The 23127-nt window shown below is 40.5% G+C and overlaps 1 protein-coding gene across 14 annotated transcripts in view; it reads right to left on the reverse strand.

Annotated features, from left to right (window-relative positions):
* RBMS3 (RNA binding motif single stranded interacting protein 3) overlaps positions 1-23127 on the reverse strand; it is a 1027957-nt gene that overhangs the window by 594252 nt on the left and 410578 nt on the right. For 10 of the 14 annotated variants that reach the window (XM_043442422.1, XM_043442432.1, XM_043442427.1 and 7 more), the window contains one exon: positions 21390-21547. In XM_043442422.1, the coding sequence (XP_043298357.1) occupies positions 21390-21547 (158 nt within the window). The remainder of the gene's footprint in view (positions 1-21389; positions 21548-23127) is intronic. The other 4 variants (XM_043442434.1, XM_043442426.1, XM_043442436.1 and 1 more) reach the window with 1 other exon arrangement.

The following is a 23127-nucleotide window of genomic DNA, read 5'->3' on the forward strand; positions in this document are numbered from 1 at the left end:
GTAAACACAAAAGGGCTTTCTATAAAACTGTTTAAAAGAAACAGAAAACACTTTTTAAATATATACTTTGGAAGAAAAGTTAGTTGGTAAAAAGCTAAAACCAGCTCACACTATTGATTCAGCAACAGACTCTATGTGAGATCAGAATAACATCAATATACACTCACTGATTAAGATTACCAAATATGTTTTAAACCACTTAATTATACTGAAGAGATACAATGCTTTGCATCAATTTCACTCAAAAACTTCCATTTGTTAAATTACATCATTATGCCATGTTTAAGCACTACAGTGCATTTAGATTTATTTAGCACTATTTTAATCATTTAAATAGAGCTTAAATTGTTTGTCCAGACACTGTGACTGTTTACACCATGACTATATACCACTGCACAATGACTAGCAGTGAAAATACAAAATACTACAAGATCATACAAGAATTTATGGTTACATAGAGATAAATTAGACACAAATAATATAAAACCAAAATGTGTGCTTCTGTTTGAATACAGAACCCTTAAAGTTGCAGGGGAGCTCCCCTTAAGTTAGTTCTATTATATATAAATATGAATGACAAAAGCATTTTCCCATTATGTGAGTGAGTAACAATATCCAGCATTTATTAGAGGTTTAATATGTGCGTCTATCGCTGATACGCTCATGCGGGCCACGTGACGTTCTCAGACTTACACAACCTCTGTTCTCATGGTCTCATGCCACACCCTTGCTTTCTTAAGTAGCATGGCTCTAAAGTGCGAACATCTTAGCATGCAGACTGTATTTTTAAGAAGTCTTAAGGGTGATGGAAATCTTTTTGATCTTGATTACTGTGGTGCCTACCCAGGTACATATATTTGTCAAGACTTAAAATGAGTATATTTAACTTTACACCTAAATAATGCTGATTTAAAACTAAAACAATAAACCTATGTATAAAATTTGAGAGGCATATCTAAACCATAGAATGAGGTCCCCATTTGTCAAGAGGCAGCACGTTGTTAGAGATATAATTAATATAATAACAAATAAAAAGTAAAGCAATTTAAAAAATTTTTCTTTTAAAGAACAAATTGCAATCCATCCCCAAATCAATCAACAAGTTACAACACACTGACAGAATAAAGGACAAAAATCACATGAACAACTCAACAGACACAGAAAAAGCCTCTGACGAAATTTAACATCCATTCATTATGAAAATTCTCATCAAAATTGGTAAGAAAGGAAGATAAGAAAGGAAATTTTATGACAAACCCACTGCTAACATCATAGTCAATGATGAAAAGCTGAAAGCTTTTCCTCTAAAATCAGGAATAAGAGATGACTCATTATCAAAAAAAAAAAAACCCACAATTAAAAAATGGGCAGAAGACCTGGATTGATTGGCATTTTCTGAAGAAGACATACAAATGATCAGTAGGCACATGAAAAGATGCTCAACATCCATAGTCATCACGAAAATGTAAAGCAAAACCACAACAAGACATCACCTTATACCTGTCAAGAGTGGCTATTGTCAAAAACATCACAGATAATAAGACTGCTGTAGAGAGTGTGGAGAAAAGGAAGCCCCAGTACACTGCTGGCAGGAATGTCAGCTGGTATAGCCACCAGGGAAAATAGTGCGGATGTTCCTCGGAAAACTAAAAGTAGAACTGCCAATTATCCAGCAATCCCACTCCTGGGTATATATCAGAAGAAAATAAAAACAGTAATTTGAAAGGATATCTATGCCCCAGTGTTTATAACAGCATTATTTGCAATAGACAATATATGGAAGCAGCTAAGTATCCATCAACAGATGAATGGATAAAGAAGATGTGACGTGTATACAGTGGAATATTGCTCAGTCATTAAAAAGAATGAAACTTTGCCATTTTTTTTACAACAGGGATGGACCTGGAAGATATTAGGCTTAGTAAGTAAACACAGAAAAAGACAAATATTCTCTTTTGGGATAAGGGATAAGACAGGGGCAAAGGGATAAGAGGGACAAAATACTATGTATAAATTAAATAAGCTAGAAGTATATATTGTACACCATAGGGAATATAGCCAGGCTTTCCTGTCCTTCACCATCTCCTGGAGCTTGCTCAAACCCATGTCCACTGAGTTGGTGATGCCACCCAACTGTCTCATCCTCTGCCATCCCCTTCTTGTTCCGCCTTCAATCTTTCCCAGCATCAGGGTCTTTTCAGATGAGTCAGCTCTTCGCATCAGGTGACCAAAGTATTGGAGTTTCAGCTTCAGCATCAGTCCTTCCAATGAACACCCAGGACCGATCTCCTTTAGGATGGACTGGTTGGATCTCCTTGCAGTCCAAGCTCTATACAGTCAGCAAAAACAAGACCGGGAGCTGACTGAGGCTCAGATCATGAACTCCTTATTGCCAAATTCAGACTTAAATTGAAGAAAGTAGGGAAAACCACTAGACCATTCGGGTATGACCTAAATCAAATTCCTTACGATTATACAGTGGGAGTGAGAAGTAGATTTAAGGGACTAGATCTGATAGACAGAGTGCCTGATGAACTATGGATGGAGATTCATAACATTGTACAGGAGACAGGGATCAAGACCATCCCCAAGAAAAAAGAAAGGCTAAAAAGCAAAATGGCTGTCTGGGGAGGGCTTACAAATAGCTGTGAAAAGAAGAGAAGTGAAAAGCAAAGGAGAAAAGGAAAGATATTCCCATTTGAATGCAGAGTTCCAAAGAATAGCAAGGAGAGATAAGAAAACCTTCCTAGTGATCAGTGCAATGAAATAGAGGAAAACAATAGAATGGGAAAAACTAGAGATCTCTTCAAGAAAATTAGAGCTTCCAAGGGAACATTTCATGCAAAGATGGGCTCAATAAAGGACAGAAATGGAATGGGCCTAACAGAAGCAGAAGATATTAAGAAGAGGTGGCAAGAATACACAGATGAACTACACAAAAAAGATCTTCACGACCCAGATAATCACGATGGTGTGATCACTCACCTAGAGCCAGACATCCTGGAAGGCAAAATCAAATGGGCCTTAGGAAGCATCACTATGAGCAAAGCTAGTGGAGGTGATGGAATTCCAGTTGAGCTATTTCAAATCCTAAAAGATGATGCTGTCAAACTGCTGGACTCAATATGCCAGCAAATTTGGAAAACTCAGCAGTAGTCACAGGACTGGAAAAGGTCAGTTTTCATTGCAATCCCAAAGAAAGACAATGCCAAAGAATGCTCAAACTACCGCACAATTGCACTCATCTCACATGCTAGTAAAGTAATGCTCAAAATTCCCCAAGCCAGACTTCAATATATAATAAATGAACTATAATATAAAAAGAATGAAATGTCATTATAACTTATTTGTAATCATATGACTAAATAATGTACATCAATCACTCTCCTGACAATTTTCAGATTAAAAGCTGTCTTTAATGTGACAAATACACAGATATGCTTTGTGGTTTTTTTCATTAATAGTCTGTAATATTGTGGTCTCAGAAGTCACTAGTTGCAAAGATCAATCTGTGGAAAAATTCCAGAGCCAAAAATTACTAGCAAACACCATTCTATGAGCCCAAATTACTCTGCGTTTGCTCTGGAATTATCAGTCAGTTGGCACACTATGATCTGTCTGACAGGAGAGATCTGACAACTCAGTAAATAGTTATTTCCTGTCTCAGTAGCAATACTGAGTGAATAATCAATGTATTGATCCTTAATTGGTTCTTTAAATACATGTGTTTCAGGTTATCCTAAGGCTTCCTTCCAGAAAGCTCCTTGGTATCTACAGGGGAAAAAAAAACCTTCATATCCAGTTTTATTCACTCCAGTATTACAACTTTAAATGCAGTTTCTAAGATACAACGGTGCTTCCTGTATCTCCTTCTGCAAGCACAAAGTCTACCCTCAAACGAGTTTTATGATTAAATCCAATAAAATCATTTTTACATTACTGATGAATTCAGGCTTTATTCAATCAATAAATATGGATCAGTTATGACTTAAATACTGGGAACTCTTACTATGCACTAGGAGTACAAAAATGAACAAGATTAACATACTGTCTTCCAAAGCTCACAGTTAGAGAAAGTGGGAGAGGAAATTGAGGAAGAGACAAAAGTAGCAATAGAGATAGAGTTAAGAGAGAGAGAGAAAGGGGGAGGGAGAGAGGGTGGGAGTGAGAGAGACAAAGAGAATACCCAGAAGATTGGTGGAAAAAATGACAGGTTATAGTGTGGGCATAAAGGAAAGACGGGCATTTCCACTTGAAAGGATTATCAAGTGATGACCCTGAAGAAAGGCCCACCAATACTCCCTATAAACACCGTCCTGGTCAATCTTGCAAATGACCTTGGCGATGCCACAGTCAAACGTAACTTCTCTACTTATACACTCCTTAACGCTGCAATAGTGTTCTGTATGTCTGATCATTCTGCCTGCTGGAGATGCTGTCTCCTCTCAGCTTCTATCTTAATACACACCCCTGTGTTTCTGGCTTCCTCTATCTCACTGGTTCCTTTATAGACTCCTTCTTGGCTGCTCCTCCTCTCAGAATGTTGAGTTTATGACCACTTTTCTTTTCATGCTATGGGCACACCCTATAATATGAATCAGAGTTAAGAGAGAAGATTCAAACCAGACTCTTCACTTTTTTTTTTTAATCTTTCACTTGGTTTTTTTTTCTTTTTTGGCAGACCATGTGGCAGACATGTGGGGTGTTAGTGTCCTGACTAGGGACAGAACCCACACCCCCTGCATTAGAAGCATGGAGTTCTAACCATTGGACCTCCAGGGAAATCCACAGACTCCTTATTTTAAACCCTGGACTTAAAATAAATAAATAAACTCTGGACTTGCCAATTATTACTGTGTAAACTTAGGAAAGTCACTTAAATTTTCTGTGTCATATTGTTTTTTTACCTATAAAGTGGGGGTTATTACAAAGTACAAGTGAATTAACACAGGTAATATGAAGTACTTACAAGTAAAATACTTAGAGTAATTCTATCTAACATATTTAGGCACTACGTTGTTTTCAGTATAGTGTGTTTAAATGCTATTTAAAATGCTGATGACTTATATTCTTTATCTTTTACTCTAATCTCTGCTTTGACATGTAGTCATATACTAAGCTATGAACTTGAACTTCTTATCTCATTTTAGTTTCTATTTTTTGGGGGGGCCGGGGTGGGGTGGTGCATACTGCAAGGCACCTGGACTCTTAGTCCCCTGACCTGCGGGAACTGAGATGAACCTGTACTCCCTGCACTGGAAGCATGGAGTCTTAACCACGGTACCATTAGGGCAGTCGTTGCATCTCAGTTTAGATGCCTCGTAACACCTCAAAAACAACAAACTAATAAGAACACTTGATTTCTCTCCACTTGAAACTATAACTCCCACAATCCTCCCCATTTTAGTAAGTGACTCTTTATCTGGATGCTAAAGTCAAAACCTAAGAATGATTCCTAATTTCTCTTTCCCTGAACTCTCCTGCTACATACAATTCATCAATAACTTCTATCAAAACTCTCTCCAAAATACACTGTGAATCCATCCCACCTAACCTCCTCCACCACTATGATCCTAATCCAAGCAATCACCATCTCCTTAATGGAATCCCACAGTAGATCTTTGCTCACTGAATGCTTCTTCTCTCATACTTCCTGTAAACGACAAATTGGCACTTGCCATCTAACTCTCCAAGGATTAAATCATGTGTTGTCGCAGCTGCTGGCTTTCAATACCCTCCTGAAAGGAGTTCAGAGTAGAGAGCAGAAATGAGGCACTCTGTGCTCAGGGAAAAATTGCCAAGACAGATCTTCAGATATTTAGATATTTTTCAGAAGATTTTATGAGCCCTATTTTTGCATCTTCTTGTATCTAGAAAAACACTAAAATCCTTCATGCTGATGACTAACTCCTCATGACTAGCAATACCCTTCTGGGGGGGAAAAAAATACACACACACACACACACACACACACACACACGTGTGTGTGCCTGACTGCATGCACTCTTCCTTCACCAAAATCACATCTCCACTGAGGGAACTTCTAACCTTCCAGAGCAGTCTCTCAGAGGTATCTAAAATGCTGTCTCCTAGGCTATAGCTCTCATTTTGCTCCAAATAAATCTTAACTCACAACTCCCATGTTATGCATTTTTTTAAGTTGAAATGCCTTAAATTCATTCTTTACAGAGTTGTCAAAATATATTTTCTAAGAATAATAAATACATTTACATAAAACCCAACCCCTGTACTCTGACTTATAAAACTCTATTGATTTGGCCCTTGGATACTTTTTTTTAAACTTCATCTTTTACCACCCCCACCTCCTCTCTTCACTATTCTTCTGCAATCCCAACATTCTTCATGTTACTCAAAAACACAGAGCTCATTTCCACTTTTGGGGTTGTGTACCAGGTCTCATATTTATCTGTAGTGCTCTTTTCCAGAATCTCATATGCCTGGTTCCTTTTTCAAATTGACATCTCAAAGAGATTCCTCAGTTCATAGTAACCTCCTTGTCATTACTTGTGACCTCCTTTTCATGGTATTTCAGCCTCATTTTCATGCCATATTCTGATGTTTTCTTCTGTATTCATTCATTCATGTATTAGCTCTCTCCTTTAGAATGAAAGTTCTATGTAGAGACTGACCAGTTCTTTGGGGATCTGCAGTGCTTGGCATATAGATATGGGCTATGCTAGGTAGTTCAGTCATGTCTGACTCTTTGTGGCCCCATGGACTGTAGCCCACCAGACTCCTCTGTTCATGGGATGCTCCAGGAAAGAATACTGGAGTGGGTTGCAAATTTCTTACTCCTGGGGATCTTCCCAACCTAAGGCTCGAACCTGTGTCTTTTGCATCTCCTGTATTGGCAAGCAGATTCTTTACAACTGAGCCACATGGGAAGCCCTGGTATATAGACAACATTCCTTAAATACTTTTGAATTAATGAGCAAATAAAGTATGGTGGTAGTGGTGCTTCAGCCGCTCAGTTGCATCCCAGTCGGGCAACCCCATGGACTGTATCCCACCAGGCTCCTCTGTCCATGGGATGCCTCAGGCAAGAATACAGGAGTAGGTTGCCATTTTTCTTCTCCATGGCATCTTCCCAACCCAGGGATTGAAATTGCCTCTCTTGTGTCTCCTGCATTGCAGGTGGATTCTTTACTATCTGAGTCATCAGGGAAGCCCCAAAATAAACTATGGCAATAGCGAAACAAAAGAGACCAGCAGTTGAAACCTATTTATCTTGGAAACAATTTCAAGGTTGGGAAAAGATCCCAATATTATTTACTTGCATACCCAGATGGATGATGGTGTCATTCACAGAGAAAGAGAACATTGAAGGAAAAAGTCTAAAAATAACTCTTTTTGGACAATGACTTTGATATCTCTAGGGATACGAAATTGGAATTGTACAAAGAATAATGAGAAGCATATCTCTATAGGCTGGAGATATAAACTTAACAATCATCAGTCAATTCAGTCATTCAGTTGTATCCGACTCTTTGTTACCCCATGGATTGCAGCACACCAGGCCTCCCTATCCATCACCAACTCCCAGATTTACCCAAACTTATGTCCAATGAGTCGGTGATGCCATCCAACCATCTCATCCTCTGTTGTCCCCTTCTTCTCCCGCCTTCAATCTTTCCCAGCATCAGGGTCTTTTCCAATGAGTCAGTTTTTAGCATCAGGTGGCCAAAGTGCTGGAGTTTCAGCTTCAGCATCAGTCCTTCCAATGACCACCCAGGACTTACCTCCTTTAGGATGGACTGGTTGGATCTCCCTGCAGTCCAAGGGACTCTCAAGAGTCTTCTCCAACACCACAGTTCAAAAGCATCAATTCTTCGGCGCTCAGCTTTTTTCATAGTGCAACTCTCACATCCATACATGACGACTGAAAAAACCATAGCCTTGACTAGACGGACCTTCGTTGACAAAGTAATGTCTCTGCTTTTTAATATGCTGTCTAGGATGGTCATAACTATTCTGTCAAAAAGTAAACATCTTTTAATTTCATGGCTGCAGTCACCATCTGCAGTAATTTTGGAGTCTCCCAAAATAAAGTCTGTCACTATTTCCATTTTTTTCCCATCTACTTGCCATGAAGTGATGGGACTGGATGCCATGATCTTAGTTTTCTGAATGTTGAGTTTTAAGCCAACTTTTTCACCCTCCTCTTTTACTTTCATCAAGAGGCTCTTTAGTTCTTCTTCACTTTCTGCCATAAGGGTGGTGTCATGTGCATATCTGAGGTTATTGATATTTCTCCCAGCCATCTTGATTCCAGCTTGTGCTTCCTCCAGCCCAGCGTTTCTCATGATGTACTCCGCATATAAGTTAAATAAGCCGGGTGACAATATACAGCCTTGACATACTCCTTTTCCTATTTGGAACCAGTCTATTGTTCCATGTCCAGTTTTTTTTTTTTTTTTTTTTTTTTTTTGCAGTTTAAAAATAGCACTTTATTTTATTTTTTCCCAGTAGTTTTTATTTTTATTTTTTTCCATTTATTTTTATTAGTTGGAGGCTAATTACTTTACAATATTGTAGTGGTTTTTGCCATACATTGACATGAATCAGCCATGGATTTACATGTATTCCCCATCCTGATCCCCCCTCCTGCCTCCCTCCCCATCCCATCCCTCTGGGTCTTCCCAGTGCACCAGCCCTGAGCACTTGTCTCATGCATCCAACCTGGGCTGGTGATCTGTTTCACCCTTGATAGTATGCTTGCTTCAATGCTGTTCTCTCAGAACATCCCACCCTCGCCTTCTCCCACTGAGTCTAAAAGTCTGTTCTGTACATCTGTGTCTGTTTTTCTGTTTTGCATATGGAGTTATCGTTACTGTCCAGTTCTAACTGTTGCTTCCTGACCTGTATACAGGTTTCTCAAGAGGCAGGTCAGGTGGTCTGGTATTCCCATCTCTTTCAGAATATCAGAATAGGTAAAATTATTTAAGTAGAGGAGAGCAGAGAGTTTAGGGAGTGAGAAAAGAGGAGGTCTGAATTCTTAAAACATCTAAAATATTCAAGAGGCAGATAGTGAAGCCAGAAGACAAAATCCCAGGAGGAGGCCCAGGAATCAGGATATGCCAGCCAAGGAGAAAATAAGTTTCTAGAAGAAAGGCAAAGTCAACAGGATCAAGTAACAGAGAGATTGAATAAAAAGTTCTAAAAAGAGCCAGCTGTATTTTGTAATTAGGAGATCATTGGGCAAATTGAAAATCAAGATGCCATCTGAACTTGCCAGAGTCCTGCCCTTGAATTCCAAGTCATCAAACTTTCAAGCACTTAGCAAAATATCTGCCTGGAATTCCATTTCTCCCAGGTCTCTAAAACTTGACTTGGCACATCCAGCTTTTTTGTGCTACTACCAACATAGTAACCTAAGTTAACTGGTGCTTTCAATGGTTTCATTTTTTCCTCTATCTGTGGATAAATGAAATAGTAAGTATCATTAGCTATCTGCAATTTAAATATAAGTAAATCATGGAAATCATGAGTCAGTGGAACATTAATTTCCAGGATGTCCCCAAAATGTTAAAAGATGCTAGTATTTTTGGGGGGTCAGCAAGGAAAAAGTACACATGTAGAGAAGTTTAATAAGAGGAGTCAAAATAGGAAGAACTTCTTACTTAATCATCAATTAAATGCAAAGTTTAAAAACTGAAATATTGAAGAAATGCTTGACTTACGAAAATCATTATTCTTTAAAGAACTTGATTTTTAAGAACTTGATTTTAAGAACTTGATTTAGATGTGCCTAATCTAAAAACCCCATTTTGTGATCAGAAAATACAATTTATCCCCCATAACTATCTTAATAGAATATAAGTCTCTTGAATCACTGATTACTGACTATGCCAAAGCCTTTGATGTGTGGATCACAAGAAACGGTGGAAAATTCTGAAAGGGATGGGAATACCAGACCACCTGACCTGCCTCTTGAGAAACCTGTATGGAGGTCAGGAAGCAACAGCTAGAAAGGGACATGGACCAACAGACTGGTTCCAAATAGGAAAAGGAGTACGTCAAGCCTGTATATTGTCACCCGGCTTATTTAACTTATGTGCAGAGTACATCATGAGAAACGGTGGGCTGGAAGAAGCACAAGCTGGAATCAAGGTTGCCGGGAGAAATATTAATAACCTCAGATATGCAGATAACACCACCCTTATGGCAGAAAGTGAAGAAGAACTAAAGAGCCTCTTGATGAAAGTGAAAGAGGAGAGTGAAAAAGTTGGCTTAAAACTCAACATTGAGAAAACTAAGATCATGGCATCCAGTCCCATCACTTCATGGCAAATAGATGGAGAAATAGTGGAAACAGTGGCTGACTTTATTTTTCTGGGCTCCAAAGTCACTGAAGATGGTGACTGCAGTCATGAAATTAAAAGACACTTACTCCTTGGAAGGAAAGTTATGACCAACCTAGATAGCATATTGAAAAGCAGAGACATTAGCTTGTCAACAAAGGTCCATCTAGTCAAAGCTATGGTTTTTCCAGTGATCATGTATGAATGTGAGAGTTGCACTATAAAGAAAGCTGAGTACCGAAGAATTGATGCTTTTGAACTGTGGTGTTGGGACTCTTGAGAGTCCCTTGGACAGCAAGGAGATCCAACCAGTCCATCCTAAAGGAGATCAGTCCTGGGTGTTCGTTGGAAGGACTGATGCTGAAGCTGAAACTCCAATACCTTGGCCACCTCATGTGAAGAGTTGACTCATTGGAAAAGACCCTGATGTTGGGAAAGATTGAGGGCAGGGGGAGAAGGGGACGACAGAGGATGAGATGGTTGGATGGCACCACCAACTCAGTGGACATGGATTTGGGTGGACTCCAGGAGTTGGTGATGGACAGGGAGGCCTGGCGTGCTGCGGTTCATGGGGTCACAGAGAGTTGGACACGACTGACTGACTGAACTGAACTGAACTGAATCATTGAAAGCAGGCTGGTAAATCTTATGAAAATTCTAGGGTCTCTGGAAGAGTTAAAACAGAAAATTAACTTATGCTTTCTGGTTAGTGTAGCATTATTTACTTCAGAGATACTCAAAGTTTCTTTGTTTTTTGTTTTTTTTTCTCATAACAGAATGTTTATTCTTCCTGGGGGATAACTGTTTTACAGTGTGGATTCGTTTCTGCTGTAGTACAGTGTGAATCAGCCATAGGCACATATACACTTCCTCCCTCTTGAGCCTGTCTCCCACCACCGCCCCCCATCCCAGTCCTCTAAGGTCACCATAGAGCGCTGAGGTCTACAGCAGCTTCCCACTAGCTATCTGTGTTACACACGCTAGCGTATATATATCAGTGCTACTCTCTTAGGTCATTCTACTGTCTCCTTCCCCCGCTGTGTCCACAAGGAAATTCTCAAACTTTGCTATGTACAGAATTGCCTAAAAGACTTTTGGCTTCCCAGGTGGCTCAGTGGGTAAAGAATTCGCCTGCCAATGCAGGAAACATGGGTCTGATCCAATCCCTGGGTCAGGAAGATCCCCTGGAAAAGGAAATGGCAACTCACTCCAGCATCCTTGCCGGGAAATTCCTGGTAGGCTGCAGTCCATGGGGTTGCAAAGAGTTGCACTCAACTTAGGGACTGAACAACAACAACAACAAGGCATCCTTTTAAGAAATCTCAGTGTATACGCTGACCCCAAACTAGCGAACGGGGCGGTTAAGATCCAGGCATCTGTATTTTTTAAAGCTCTTCAGGGATTCTCCTGGGCAGCCGTAGGTTTGAGATCTCAGGACTTGGGCTACCTTTCTCTTCACTGTCACTTTTCACTTTTATGCATTGGAGAAGGAAATGGCAACCCACTCCAATGTTCTTGCCTGGAGGATCCCAGGGATGGGGTCGCACAGAGTCAGACAGACTGAAGTGACTTAGCAGTAGCAATGCATAGCTCAAAGCGGGGGGATATGGAAATGAAGGAAAAAGAAATCTGGCTTAAAAAAAGAGAGCATTACAACTTTTTTGTACCAAGTAGAATGGTGATGTGATGATTTTTCACATATTAAAGTCTATTTCCTACCTCAAAGAAACTGATCACTTCTACAACATGATTCTTAACATCCCATTGAAGCACATTGAAATTACTCTTGGGGCTTCCCTGGTAGTCCAGTGATTTGAGAATACACCTTCCAATGTGAGGGATGGGGGGTTCGATCCCCAGTCCGGGAACTAAGATCCCACATACCAGGGGGCAACTGAGCCCGTGCTGCAAGTACTGAGCCTATGTGCTCTGGAGCCTGCACCCCACATCGAAGACCCAGTGCAGCCAAAAAAAACAAAAAATCTCTCTTGGAAAATAAAGCCACTTATTTAACATAATGGACAGAATTTTTAATGGGAAGTAAAATCGCTAATATGTTTATGTTTTCTGCATCTACCTTTTATCTAAGCATTCTCATCACTTATACATTTTAATTAACACAGTGCTTTCAGAAAGCCCCAGCCAGGTTGCCCTCACCTCAGTCGTGTCCAGCTCTTTGCAACTCCATGGATGGTAGCCCGCCAGACTCCTTTGTCCCTGGTATTTTCCTGGCAAGAATACTGGAGTGGGTTGCCATTTCCTTCTTGGGGAATCTTCTTGACCCAGGGATCAAACTTGTGTGTCCTGCATCTCCTACATTGCAGGTAGACTCTTTACTGCTGAGGCACCAGGGAAGCCCACCTTCTCGTCATTAAATGAATGTTTTATTGCTTATGAGCAAGGGCTTTGAAGTCAGCTGGGTTTGGCATCCTGGTGGCTGTTTAGACTTGGACAAGCCTCTTAATATGTCAGAGCCTCAGTATTCTCAACTATGATTCAGTAACTATCATCCCCACTCTACACCGGGTTGTTCTGAGCATTAAAGAAGGTAATAAAAAACTTTTATTTTTTTATTACATGGTATGTAATACACAGTAAATGTTAATAATCCCTGTAAATATAACAATGTAATATCAATGATAATTATTTATTCATCACAAACCAAATACTATGTGTGGTTTCTAATACATACTTGGCAGCTATAACTCTGCATAAATCTGAATTATCATAGGTAACAAGGTATCAAATCTATGCTGACTCAGGGAATTTAGGCATTCAGTTTTCGCCTCAGAAGCATTTTCTCATTTAAATTACACAAAGGCAGGGTTCAAAGCGCCTCAAACCCACCTCCTCCTCACTCCTGCCACCACAAAGACACATTACACCTCGAAATCGGCTGTGTCAGTGGAGTCTGACTTTCAGGAGAAAACTACTCACAAATTTCCTTAGGTTTTATTAGAAGGAACTTTTAAATCTTCATTGACATGGGACGAAAGAACTGAAAAAAAAAGTTCCAGTCACCTTTCTTTTTTCTTATTTATTCAGTTTCTTTGGAGTGGATGATGACTTGTTTTCCTTTAGTTGTATCTGAACAGTTTGACATATTCCTGTGACAAGGTTACTTTTAAATTACTAAAAGGTTTGATTGTGTCAGTGCATTTGTCAAAACTGTCTGACGCCACATATAATGGACCCTGCACTCAGAGCCCCGATGGCACTCGAGTTTCCTCAGATATCCAACAGGGTTGGGTCAATAGCAGGGAGATGAGCTTGGGCTCACATACTCCTACTTCGTCCCCCTGGCTTTCCACTGCGGGAGTTTCTCCTCTCTTGTTAAATGTTAAAGTGACATTTACAGCTTCCTTCTAAAGGGGGCAATGCTAGGATGTCAGAGCTTGAACAAGAAAAACATTTACCCAGGAAAATGAAGGGTAGGACAGCTGGTTTCCTGGTCCTCGGAGGTGATTGGAAGCGCATGTGCACCTACCCTCTAGTTCCTCTGCCTTTCCTTCATGTTTCACGTGAGAACAGTTCACTGTACTGCCTGATGCTGGCCTTAATTCCAGATTAAACACTTGGAGGTAAGGGCAACCTGGCTGGGGCTTTCTGAAAGCACTGTGTTAATTAAAATGTATAAGTGATGAGAATGCTTAGATAAAAGGTAGATGCAGGAAACATAAACATATTAGCGATTTTACTTCCCATTAAAAATTCTGTCCATTATGTTAAATAAGTGGCTTTATTTTCCAAGAGTGATTTTTTGTTTTTTTTGGCTGCACTGGGTCTTCGATGTGGGGTGCAGGCTCCAGAGCACATAGGCTCAGTACTTGCAGCACAGGCTCAGTTGCCCCCTGGTATGTGGGATCTTAGTTCCCGGACTGGGGATCGAACCCCCCATCCCTCACATTGGAAGGTGTATTCTCAAATCACTGGACTACCAGGGAAGCCCCAAGAGTAATTTCAATGTGCTTCAATGGGATGTTAAGAATCATGTTGTAGAAGTGATCAGTTTCTTTGAGGTAGGAAATAGACTTTAATATGTGAAAAATCATCACATCACCATTCTACTTGGTACAAAAAAGTTGTAATGCTCTCTTTTTTTAAGCCAGATTTCTTTTTCCTTCATTTCCATATCCCCCCACTTTGAGCTATGCATTGCTACTGCTAAGTCACTTCAGTCTGTCCGACTCTGTGCGACCCCATCCCTGGGATTCTCCAGGCAAGAACATTGGAGTGGGTTGCCATTTCCTTCTCCAATGCATAAAAGTGAAAAGTGAAAATGAAGTCGCTCAGTCGTGTCCGACTCTTTGTGACCCCATGGACTGCAGCCCACCAGGCTCCTCCGTCCATGGGATTTTCCAGGCAAGAGTACTGGAGTGGGGTGCCATTGCCTTCTCCATTGAGCTATGCATAAATGGTGCATAACCCAAGTATTGCACCTAGAGTATCCAACTGATAACCCATCCCATGAATATAATTGTAGAATCAATTGGATTTTCAGCTTTCACTATAGTTGCTTTAAGTCCTTTAAATACCGCAGCCACTAAATATTTAATAGTATACTGATGACCCATTGATGACAAGGTAAGAACAAGAAATTAAACATCAGCCAACTTGGGTCCTCTTCTGTGCTGCTCTGCTGTTTCTTTTGGAGTTCATTTGATCAATTGTCTCTCAAGTCCTTGCTGTTTAATGCAACAATAAATGCACATAAAAAAGGCATCTTTCACTACATACAACTGTTTTCCCACCACAAACATTTATTCTTACACCCCCTTCTGTGACTATAAGTTATTCTGTTTCCAGCTCACTCTTGAACTATCCTATTCTGTTCCTTGACCTTAGAGGGTCCTTTCTATTCTGGAGTCAGAATTATCTCTTTGAATACAAAATCTGACTCTGTTACCTTCCTGTTTGTGACAGTTCAATGATTTCCTTAATTGAAACAAAGCTCCTAACATGACATACGAAGGGATCACCTTATCCCTCCATGCTTCCAGATCATGTTGTCCCAGTTTCCACCCCTCCCTCTGCTGAAACCACCATGTTTTCTCCAGCCGTTGGTCTGCACAGAGTTGCTTCTGCCTAGAATGTTCTTTCCTGCCTTCCTCATTTACTTACACTCATTCCTACTCCTTCTGATCTTAGATCAGAGAATCCTTCCCCCACTGCGCTAACAATGCCTCATCCCATGTTACAAACCCTCTTATTTCCACATTCCTTTCTTTTGTTTTTCACTTGCAGTTGCAATTTTATATCAAATCATACAATCATTTCATTGATTTCCATTTTCCCCATTAGAATATAATCTCTGCTAAAGCAACACCTTTGTCTAAACGATGTACTCACCACTGAGCCTTCAATGCAACATAGGTGCTCTGTGATTATTTCATGATTGAAGAGACAAAGTTTCTTGAGTTTTCTCAAGATAAAGACATTACAAGGTCTTTAACTCTAGTATTTCCTACAAGACACACAAGCCATGTATTCATCCAAAATACAGAGTGAAGTAAGTCAGAAAGAGAAAAATAAGTATCAGATTCTAACACATATATATGGAATCCAGATATAACTAAAGAGACTTTCCATACAGTAAAACTATTCTTCATGTCTATGCTTTCTTTCCTTTGAGTTTATTTGTGATCCAACCATAGCAGCTTTGATGATAAATGTGAATGGAATCCCTTAATAAGAATTTGCTTTCAGATTATACATTGAGAAATAATGCAATTTCTTTCCTGTAATATCATTTTCTTGCTGTTCATTAGTATTCATATGGCTATTATATTCTAATGCCAGATAATTTGATATGTTTATGCCTTTTTAATATATCTCTGTTTTCTATTATTTTATTGCTCTGGATATTAGCAAATATTGCATTTCCTCTAATATAAAGAAACAGAAACTCTGCAAGTTCTGGTAATTTCACAGGAATAACCATGAAAAATTGATCCTGATGACAAGATCATGGAAACCTACCAATATTATCTGTTTTGTAGATGAAATTATTTTAAAGTGTTGGATGAGTAGTATGAATGCAAAATATGCAAAATAATTTGAATCTTTAGAAGAATGCTAATTCAAACAGTGGTGCGCACTGTTAGAGATCACCACTGCGGGAAAGGAAACCAGGATTTTACAAGTGCTCTACGAGGGTCACTAGCAAAGGCATCCCCAGCCCTCAGGTCATACTCAGGCAGGCGAACCAGTTCAGGCGGTGGCTCTGCCAACACCGCAAAAGGGAGTTGGTAAAAGGTGGCCAGACTGGGTTTTACTGCTAACTAATGAGAGCCTCAATGAACTCTCAGACTTTTAAACTAAAAAAATAAAAGATTATCATGTATACCATTGAAAAGAATGAAATAAGGCCATTTGCAGCAACATTAGACTTCGAGATTGTCATACTAAGTCAGACAGAGAAGTAGAAATATCCTGTGACATCCCTTATATGTGGAATCTAAAAGGAAATGATACAAATGAACATATTTACAAAACAGAAACAGACTCGCAGACTTAGGGAAGGAACTTATGGTTGCCAGGGGGGAGGATGAGGGAAAGGGATAGTTAGGGCCTTTGGGATGGACATGTGCACATTGCTGTATGTTAAATGGACAACCGACAAGGACCTGTATAGGCATATACAGATGTATAGCACAGGAAACTGCTCAATGTTCTGCAGCAGCCTGGAGCGGAGGGGAGTTTAGGAGAGAAGGGATACGTGTGTATCTATGGCTAAGTTCCTTTGCTGTGCATCTGAAACTATCACAACATTGTTAACTGGCTATACTCAAATAGAAAATAAAAAGTTAAAAAATAAATTTAAAAAACTTATCAGATACAAACTCATTATTTTATATATGTGCTTTGTCGCTCAGTGGTGTCTGACTCTTTTGCAACCCCTTGGACTGTAGCCCTCCAGGCTCCTCTGTCCATGGGATTCTCCAGGCAAGAATACTGGAGGGGGTTGCCCTGCCCTCCTCCAGGGGATCTTCCCAACCCAGGGATCAAACCTGGTCTCTCACATTTACCATCCAAGCCACTAGGGAAGGGGATTCTGCCTGGCCAAATTCTTAAAATCATCAGGACAGGGAACTCCTTTCTATATCTGTTCTATTTTCTTCCTTTTGGAATAGGAATGTCTGTAACTATTATCATGTGCCTGTCCCACCACTGCATTTTGGAAGCAGGAGCCCTGTTGATGTCTTGTTCCACTGATTCATAGATGCAAAGGAATTTTTCCCCAGGGTTTTTACCTGTTGCTGATTTAGATGATCTAGATCGGATCTGGGACTTCTGAACTGATGACGTTTGGATGCGAGTTTAAACTTTAGGTTTGAGACTTTGGGAAATGTTAGGGTAGGGTGAATATATTTTGCACACAGGACCGACATATGTCCACATCTTAATCATCAGAGCCTTTGAATGTTACCTTATTTGGAAAAAGGGTCTTATAGACATAATTAAGTTTAGGCTCATCACATGAAATTATCCTGGATTATTTCAGTGTGCTTGAAATTACAACAAAAGTGTCCTTATAAGAGAGAGGCATAGGGAGATTAAGTACACAGAGCAGAAGGTAATGTGAAGACGGAACAGGGAGATACGTGGCCATAACCCAAAGAATGCCATTAGCCACCCAAAACTGGAAGAGGCAAGGGAAGATTTTCCTCCAGAGCCTCTGGAGGGAGCATGGCCCTTGATTTTGGACATCTGGCCACAACAACCATGAGAGAATAAATTTCTGATATGTAAGGTCACCTAGTTTGTGGTAATTTATTACGGCAGCCAAAGGAAACTAGTACAACTAAAAAACATTTTAAAGGGTTTTGCACTTTTTAAAACATTCCAAAAAATAAATAAATAAATAAAAACATTCCAAAGAAAATCTGCATAAATTTTCTGTGTATGTGCTTAATCGCTCAGTAGTGTCTGACTCCTTGTGACCCCATGGACTATAGCCCTCATTTTACATATGAGGAAAGCCAAAATTAAGGGGGAACAAGTCACTTGCCTAGGGCCACATACCAGCTGATGGCACAGCCAGAAGTGAAATACCAAACTCTCAGCGCATGTCTAATTCCCCCACATTATCCTACCTGGTCACGTTAGTTCTCTAAAATTCTCCAAGAAAGCAAATCTCAGCAATAAACCCCAGGTCCAGACCACTTTAGTAAATGAAAGAACCCACAAACATTTTTACAATAACAATAGTACAGGCCAGATCTTATTAGCCAGCAAAAAATTAATATGAACAAGCAACCATCACGCTTGGTGCCCTTAGCATACTTTATGTTTCTCAAAAGCACTGAAGAAACACGAAAAAACTTTTTTTCCCTCAAACATAATATTCTTGTGCCACTGCATCTCTTCCTGAGTTAATAATGCCAATGCAGACTTTCAGTAACACTTCCCATTTATACATTTCTGGCAATGTTCTTTGCAGAAATGGACACTGATGCAGAAATCCATAGTAGAATGCTACATCATTAGGATGTATGTTCATAAACCAGCTCTCAAAAAAATATATATATAGAATTTTAGAAGTCCTCATTTACAGGCCTTGATGATTCCTGTGATATGAATACTCCCATCATGGCTGATTTCAAGCTACCGAGACTGGAACAAATCATGTACAGAATCTGTGAATATTTAACCACTGGCTCAGGTGCCCTACTCAGAGGCAGCTGCAGCACACCGCTGGTATGACAGGGAACCTAGAAATAACCATATAAGAAGAGACAGAGGCTCAAAGACAAGTACGTCATTTGCCACAAGATCACAAAGTGGCCAAGCAGGTTTTAATACACAGGGTTCCACCCGCAATGCCTTCAAGTATTAAGTGAGACTTCTTGCTTTAGGAATAGTCAGTGGTCTTTATATTATTGTAGAGAGACGTGGATGAAGAATGTTGCCTGCCATATCAGTAAATGTTTGGACACCAAGCCATCAGCCGCTGTAGCCGCCCTGACTGTGCACACTGAAGGGATTCAGGAGGGAGAGCGGCAGGATACTGACCCAGAGGCAAGAAACCTACCCAAGGGGTGATTTCCATGAGCCCAGATTCTTGCATTTTTCCTGTACACAGAAAAACACTACTTCATTAACGTGAGAAGTCTAGTTTTCTTTAATTAACAGTAATTGTTTGATGTTCTGACTCCTGGGTTTTTGCTGCAAAAGCTCTGTGGATATCACTGACTTCTCTCTTGTCTCTTTGGAGCAGTCCTTCAGAGCTACCTGAGAGGCTGTCACTCACCCAGGCTTGAGTCCTCAGCAAGTTCACCAAATGGAACACAATTTTCAACTTTTAGGTTGTGCTTTTTTTTTTTTTTTTTAATTCAAGAAGCTGTTCTCAGAAAACCAGCAGCCTCATGACAACACTAGGGAAACTGCTGAAATTCACATTCTCAGGCCCCACCCCAGAACTAGTGAATTGCAATCTCAGGGGCCCAGACATCTGTGCTTCCTTCCACAAGCTCTCTGAGTGGCAGAGAGCAGTAGGAAACAATCTTTCCTTAATACCTACCACTATTTTTATGAATGAGATTCACACACAAATATAACAACCAATCTACTTCTTCACGTCAGTATCCATTCCAGGAGATTCTTCATCTGAAGCTTCTAATGTAAAGTCTATCATTTTTCATTTCTTCAATGACCTTATTTTTCAAAATAGTTTATAGTTTTTTCTAACAGTAGGAAGAAGTAAAAAAACTGTTGAGTGATTTACCAACCAATTCCCAACTTCAACATTTTATTGACCAAAACCTAACATATTTGTATGTCTTAGCCCTGGCATCTTTCTTTTTTAAAAAACTGCTTTCAAGTAAGTATTTATTTTCCAATATTCTGTCTTACCTCTTTCACAAATCAAGGCAGTTGATAGTAGCCTGGGGGAGGGGGCTTCCCTAATCTACATACTGCCCTGTCAACTGATTATGTATGATTATGTTATGTATTTCTGTTTTGTCTAATCTGCCATTTCCTGTTGTTTTGTATTTGTTCCCAATCTTCAAAACCAGGACAAAGGCAAATAAATACTATCTGCCTTGTTTTCCTCTTCCAATATTTTAGAGGTTGGAAAATTTACAAAATAAATATCCTCTCAACCTTCTTGTAAAAGCATTGCAAAAGAGCAAAAGAAAAACTGAGTAATAGTTTCCCTAATTTAAAAATACCCAGCTAAGGCACAATCAAATAACAAATAGCTGCACTGATACTACTTTGAAAATAATCAGCAATCTAAAATTAAGGACTATGATTCTTAATTCATTATCCATTATTCATATTATTTGGAGGATAAACTTAAATATGTTTAATTGACTTGCACATAAATAAGAGAGTTAGTAACATAAGTGTTGGTAGGTAGTAGATGAATGAAAACATTTTGGAAGGGCATTTAATCACTACCATATTTCTTGGGAAATATAAAACTACTTGGTGACTGTGGTTCTTGGCCTTGGTGAGAAATATATTTAGTGGACTTGGAAATAGATGTTTTCAAGGATACGAAAGGATTAGCCTTCTAATCTTCCAATTACCTGGTCCCAGCTGAACTTATATTTACCAAACAAGAACTGGCCAGAAAAGCTTTGCAACTAGCAAGTGACCATCCTGAAATCTACAACTTCTGAGTTTTTGTGATTCGCATCACTAATACTTCTCTTAAAAAAAAAGGAAAAAAAAAAAAGCAGTTTCTTTCATGAGATTCATCAATGATTCCTCTAGCCACAAGGTGTGAGAACTCACCAACCACAAGGTGTGAAGTCCCACCGGCCACAGGTGTGATAACCCAACTCCACGATTGCTCCTCATCGTCCCAGTCAATATGTGCACCTCAGCCAGCACCGCTATGTCCCTCTGCTCGAAACCCTTCTCTTTCAAAGCAAAAGGCAGACAAATTCCACTCCCCCAAATAAGCTAGACTCAGATCTCAAACACAAGTCCCGTTTGTGCCGCAGAGTCTTTCTCGCAGGGTACGTTGGGTACAAAAGCCAGCCCCGCGTGGGTGAGCCCAGAGGGGCGGGCGGGGCTGCGGTGGGAGGTGGCGCAGAGAGGGGGGGCACTTACGGTTGGCACAGCTTGATTAGGTCCTGGTCAGTGGTGCCTGGTGGGAGGCCGCGAATGTACAGGTTGGTTTTACTCAGCTGCTCCCCGCCGCTGTTGCTGCTGCTGTTTGTGCTGGGGCTGGGAGGAGCCATGGGGTGGGGAGCTGGTGCATAGGACTGCTGCAAACAGAAAAGGCTGTTACTGGAAAGACAGAGCCAGCGCCCTATTCCCAGGCCAGCAGAGCCGCTCCTCGGCCTCTCCAATCCACACACGCACACTCCGCTCCGGGGCACTTCTGAGGACAGCCTTTCCTCTTTCCCGCCCTCTGGCTCTGCCTCTGCCTCTGGATCAGCCCAGCACGTTCCCTCCTGGTGCACCTAGCTCTGCCCCTAGCTCACCTTCGACAGCCAGGCATCTCTGCTTTTGCTGCTACTCTGCATTCCCTCCTTTCCTCCAAAGAAACGTCCTCATATTGTTTTCCTCACCATCACTCTCCACTGTGACCACTCCATGAATAGAAATGCTATGAATCTACCAATGAATGAATGAATGCCTCTATCTTTATCTTGTTCCCCCATTCCCTAATCTGCTTCTTCACGGTGAACGCTCTGCTTGCGGACTGAGCCACTGTTTTCTTCTCTCGGAGTCACTGTGATCCAAAGTCTTAAGTCTAGGCACTACTGACCAAACTGCTGGGATAAGTCTTTCTCGCGGGGGCTGTTCTGTTCACCGCAGGGAGGTGGTGGCATCCTCGGCCTGTACCCACCAGATTTTAGTAGCATCCCTCCCCCAGCTGTGGGTCAAAAATGTGTCCACACACTGCCAAGTATCCTCCAGGGCAGAGAAATCTTTCTCAGGAAAGAAACATTGGTCAACTTGTCGCACTATTATGACAAAATGGAAATGATAAGATGACCCTCAATGAATTGGGAAAATACAATGTGAGGATCTATATACCTATGTGTGCCTGAATTAGCAGACACTGTTATTCTTTATTTCCTTTTCAAACAGGCGTATCTGCAAAAGTTCTGAAAATACACTGACCGACTGGGTGAGTCCCTGATGTGTCTATTATTGGCTGTGTGACCTTTGGATGGTACCTGAACCTCTCTGAGATGCAACAGTCTCATGAAAATGAGAAGGAAAAATTAGCCACCTCCTATGCCGTAGGGTCTTTACAAAAACTCAGTGAGCTAATAATGCAAATAGACTGGTTCCTGGGCATCATTAATTGAACAATAAGTGTTAGCAATATCAAAAATGCAAGAATAATAATGACAATCATGATATTTGTGAGTCGTATCTGTCTTTTGTGTGTGCACTCAGTCATGTCCAACTCTTTGCAGCCCGTAGACTGTAACCTGGCAGCCTCCTCTGTCCATGGGATTTTCCAGGCAAGAATACTGGAATGGGTTGTCATTTCCTCCTCCAGGGAATCTTCCCAACCCATGGATCAAACCTGGGTTTGATCTCTTACATCTCCTGCATTGGCAGGCGGGTTCTTTACCACTAGCTCCACTTGGGAAGTCCCAGTGATCTTAACCTTTAAATCTATCCTAGATTCTCTCAACTATCATCTAGAATGCTATATAAATATACAGTGAATGCATCCATCATGATTGCAGTGGGGACACGTTGGAGACTTCTAACCTGAATATTCATCAGCTATTCTATCAGGGGTGAGAGGTGAGTACCTATCCAGCAGCCAGTGGGGGTTTCTTAAACACTCCAGCTACACCGCACAATAAAAGTTGAGTGA

Source organism: Cervus canadensis, chromosome 22, assembly GCF_019320065.1.
Source record: "Cervus canadensis isolate Bull #8, Minnesota chromosome 22, ASM1932006v1, whole genome shotgun sequence".
Taxonomy (NCBI): Eukaryota; Metazoa; Chordata; class Mammalia; order Artiodactyla; family Cervidae; genus Cervus; species Cervus canadensis.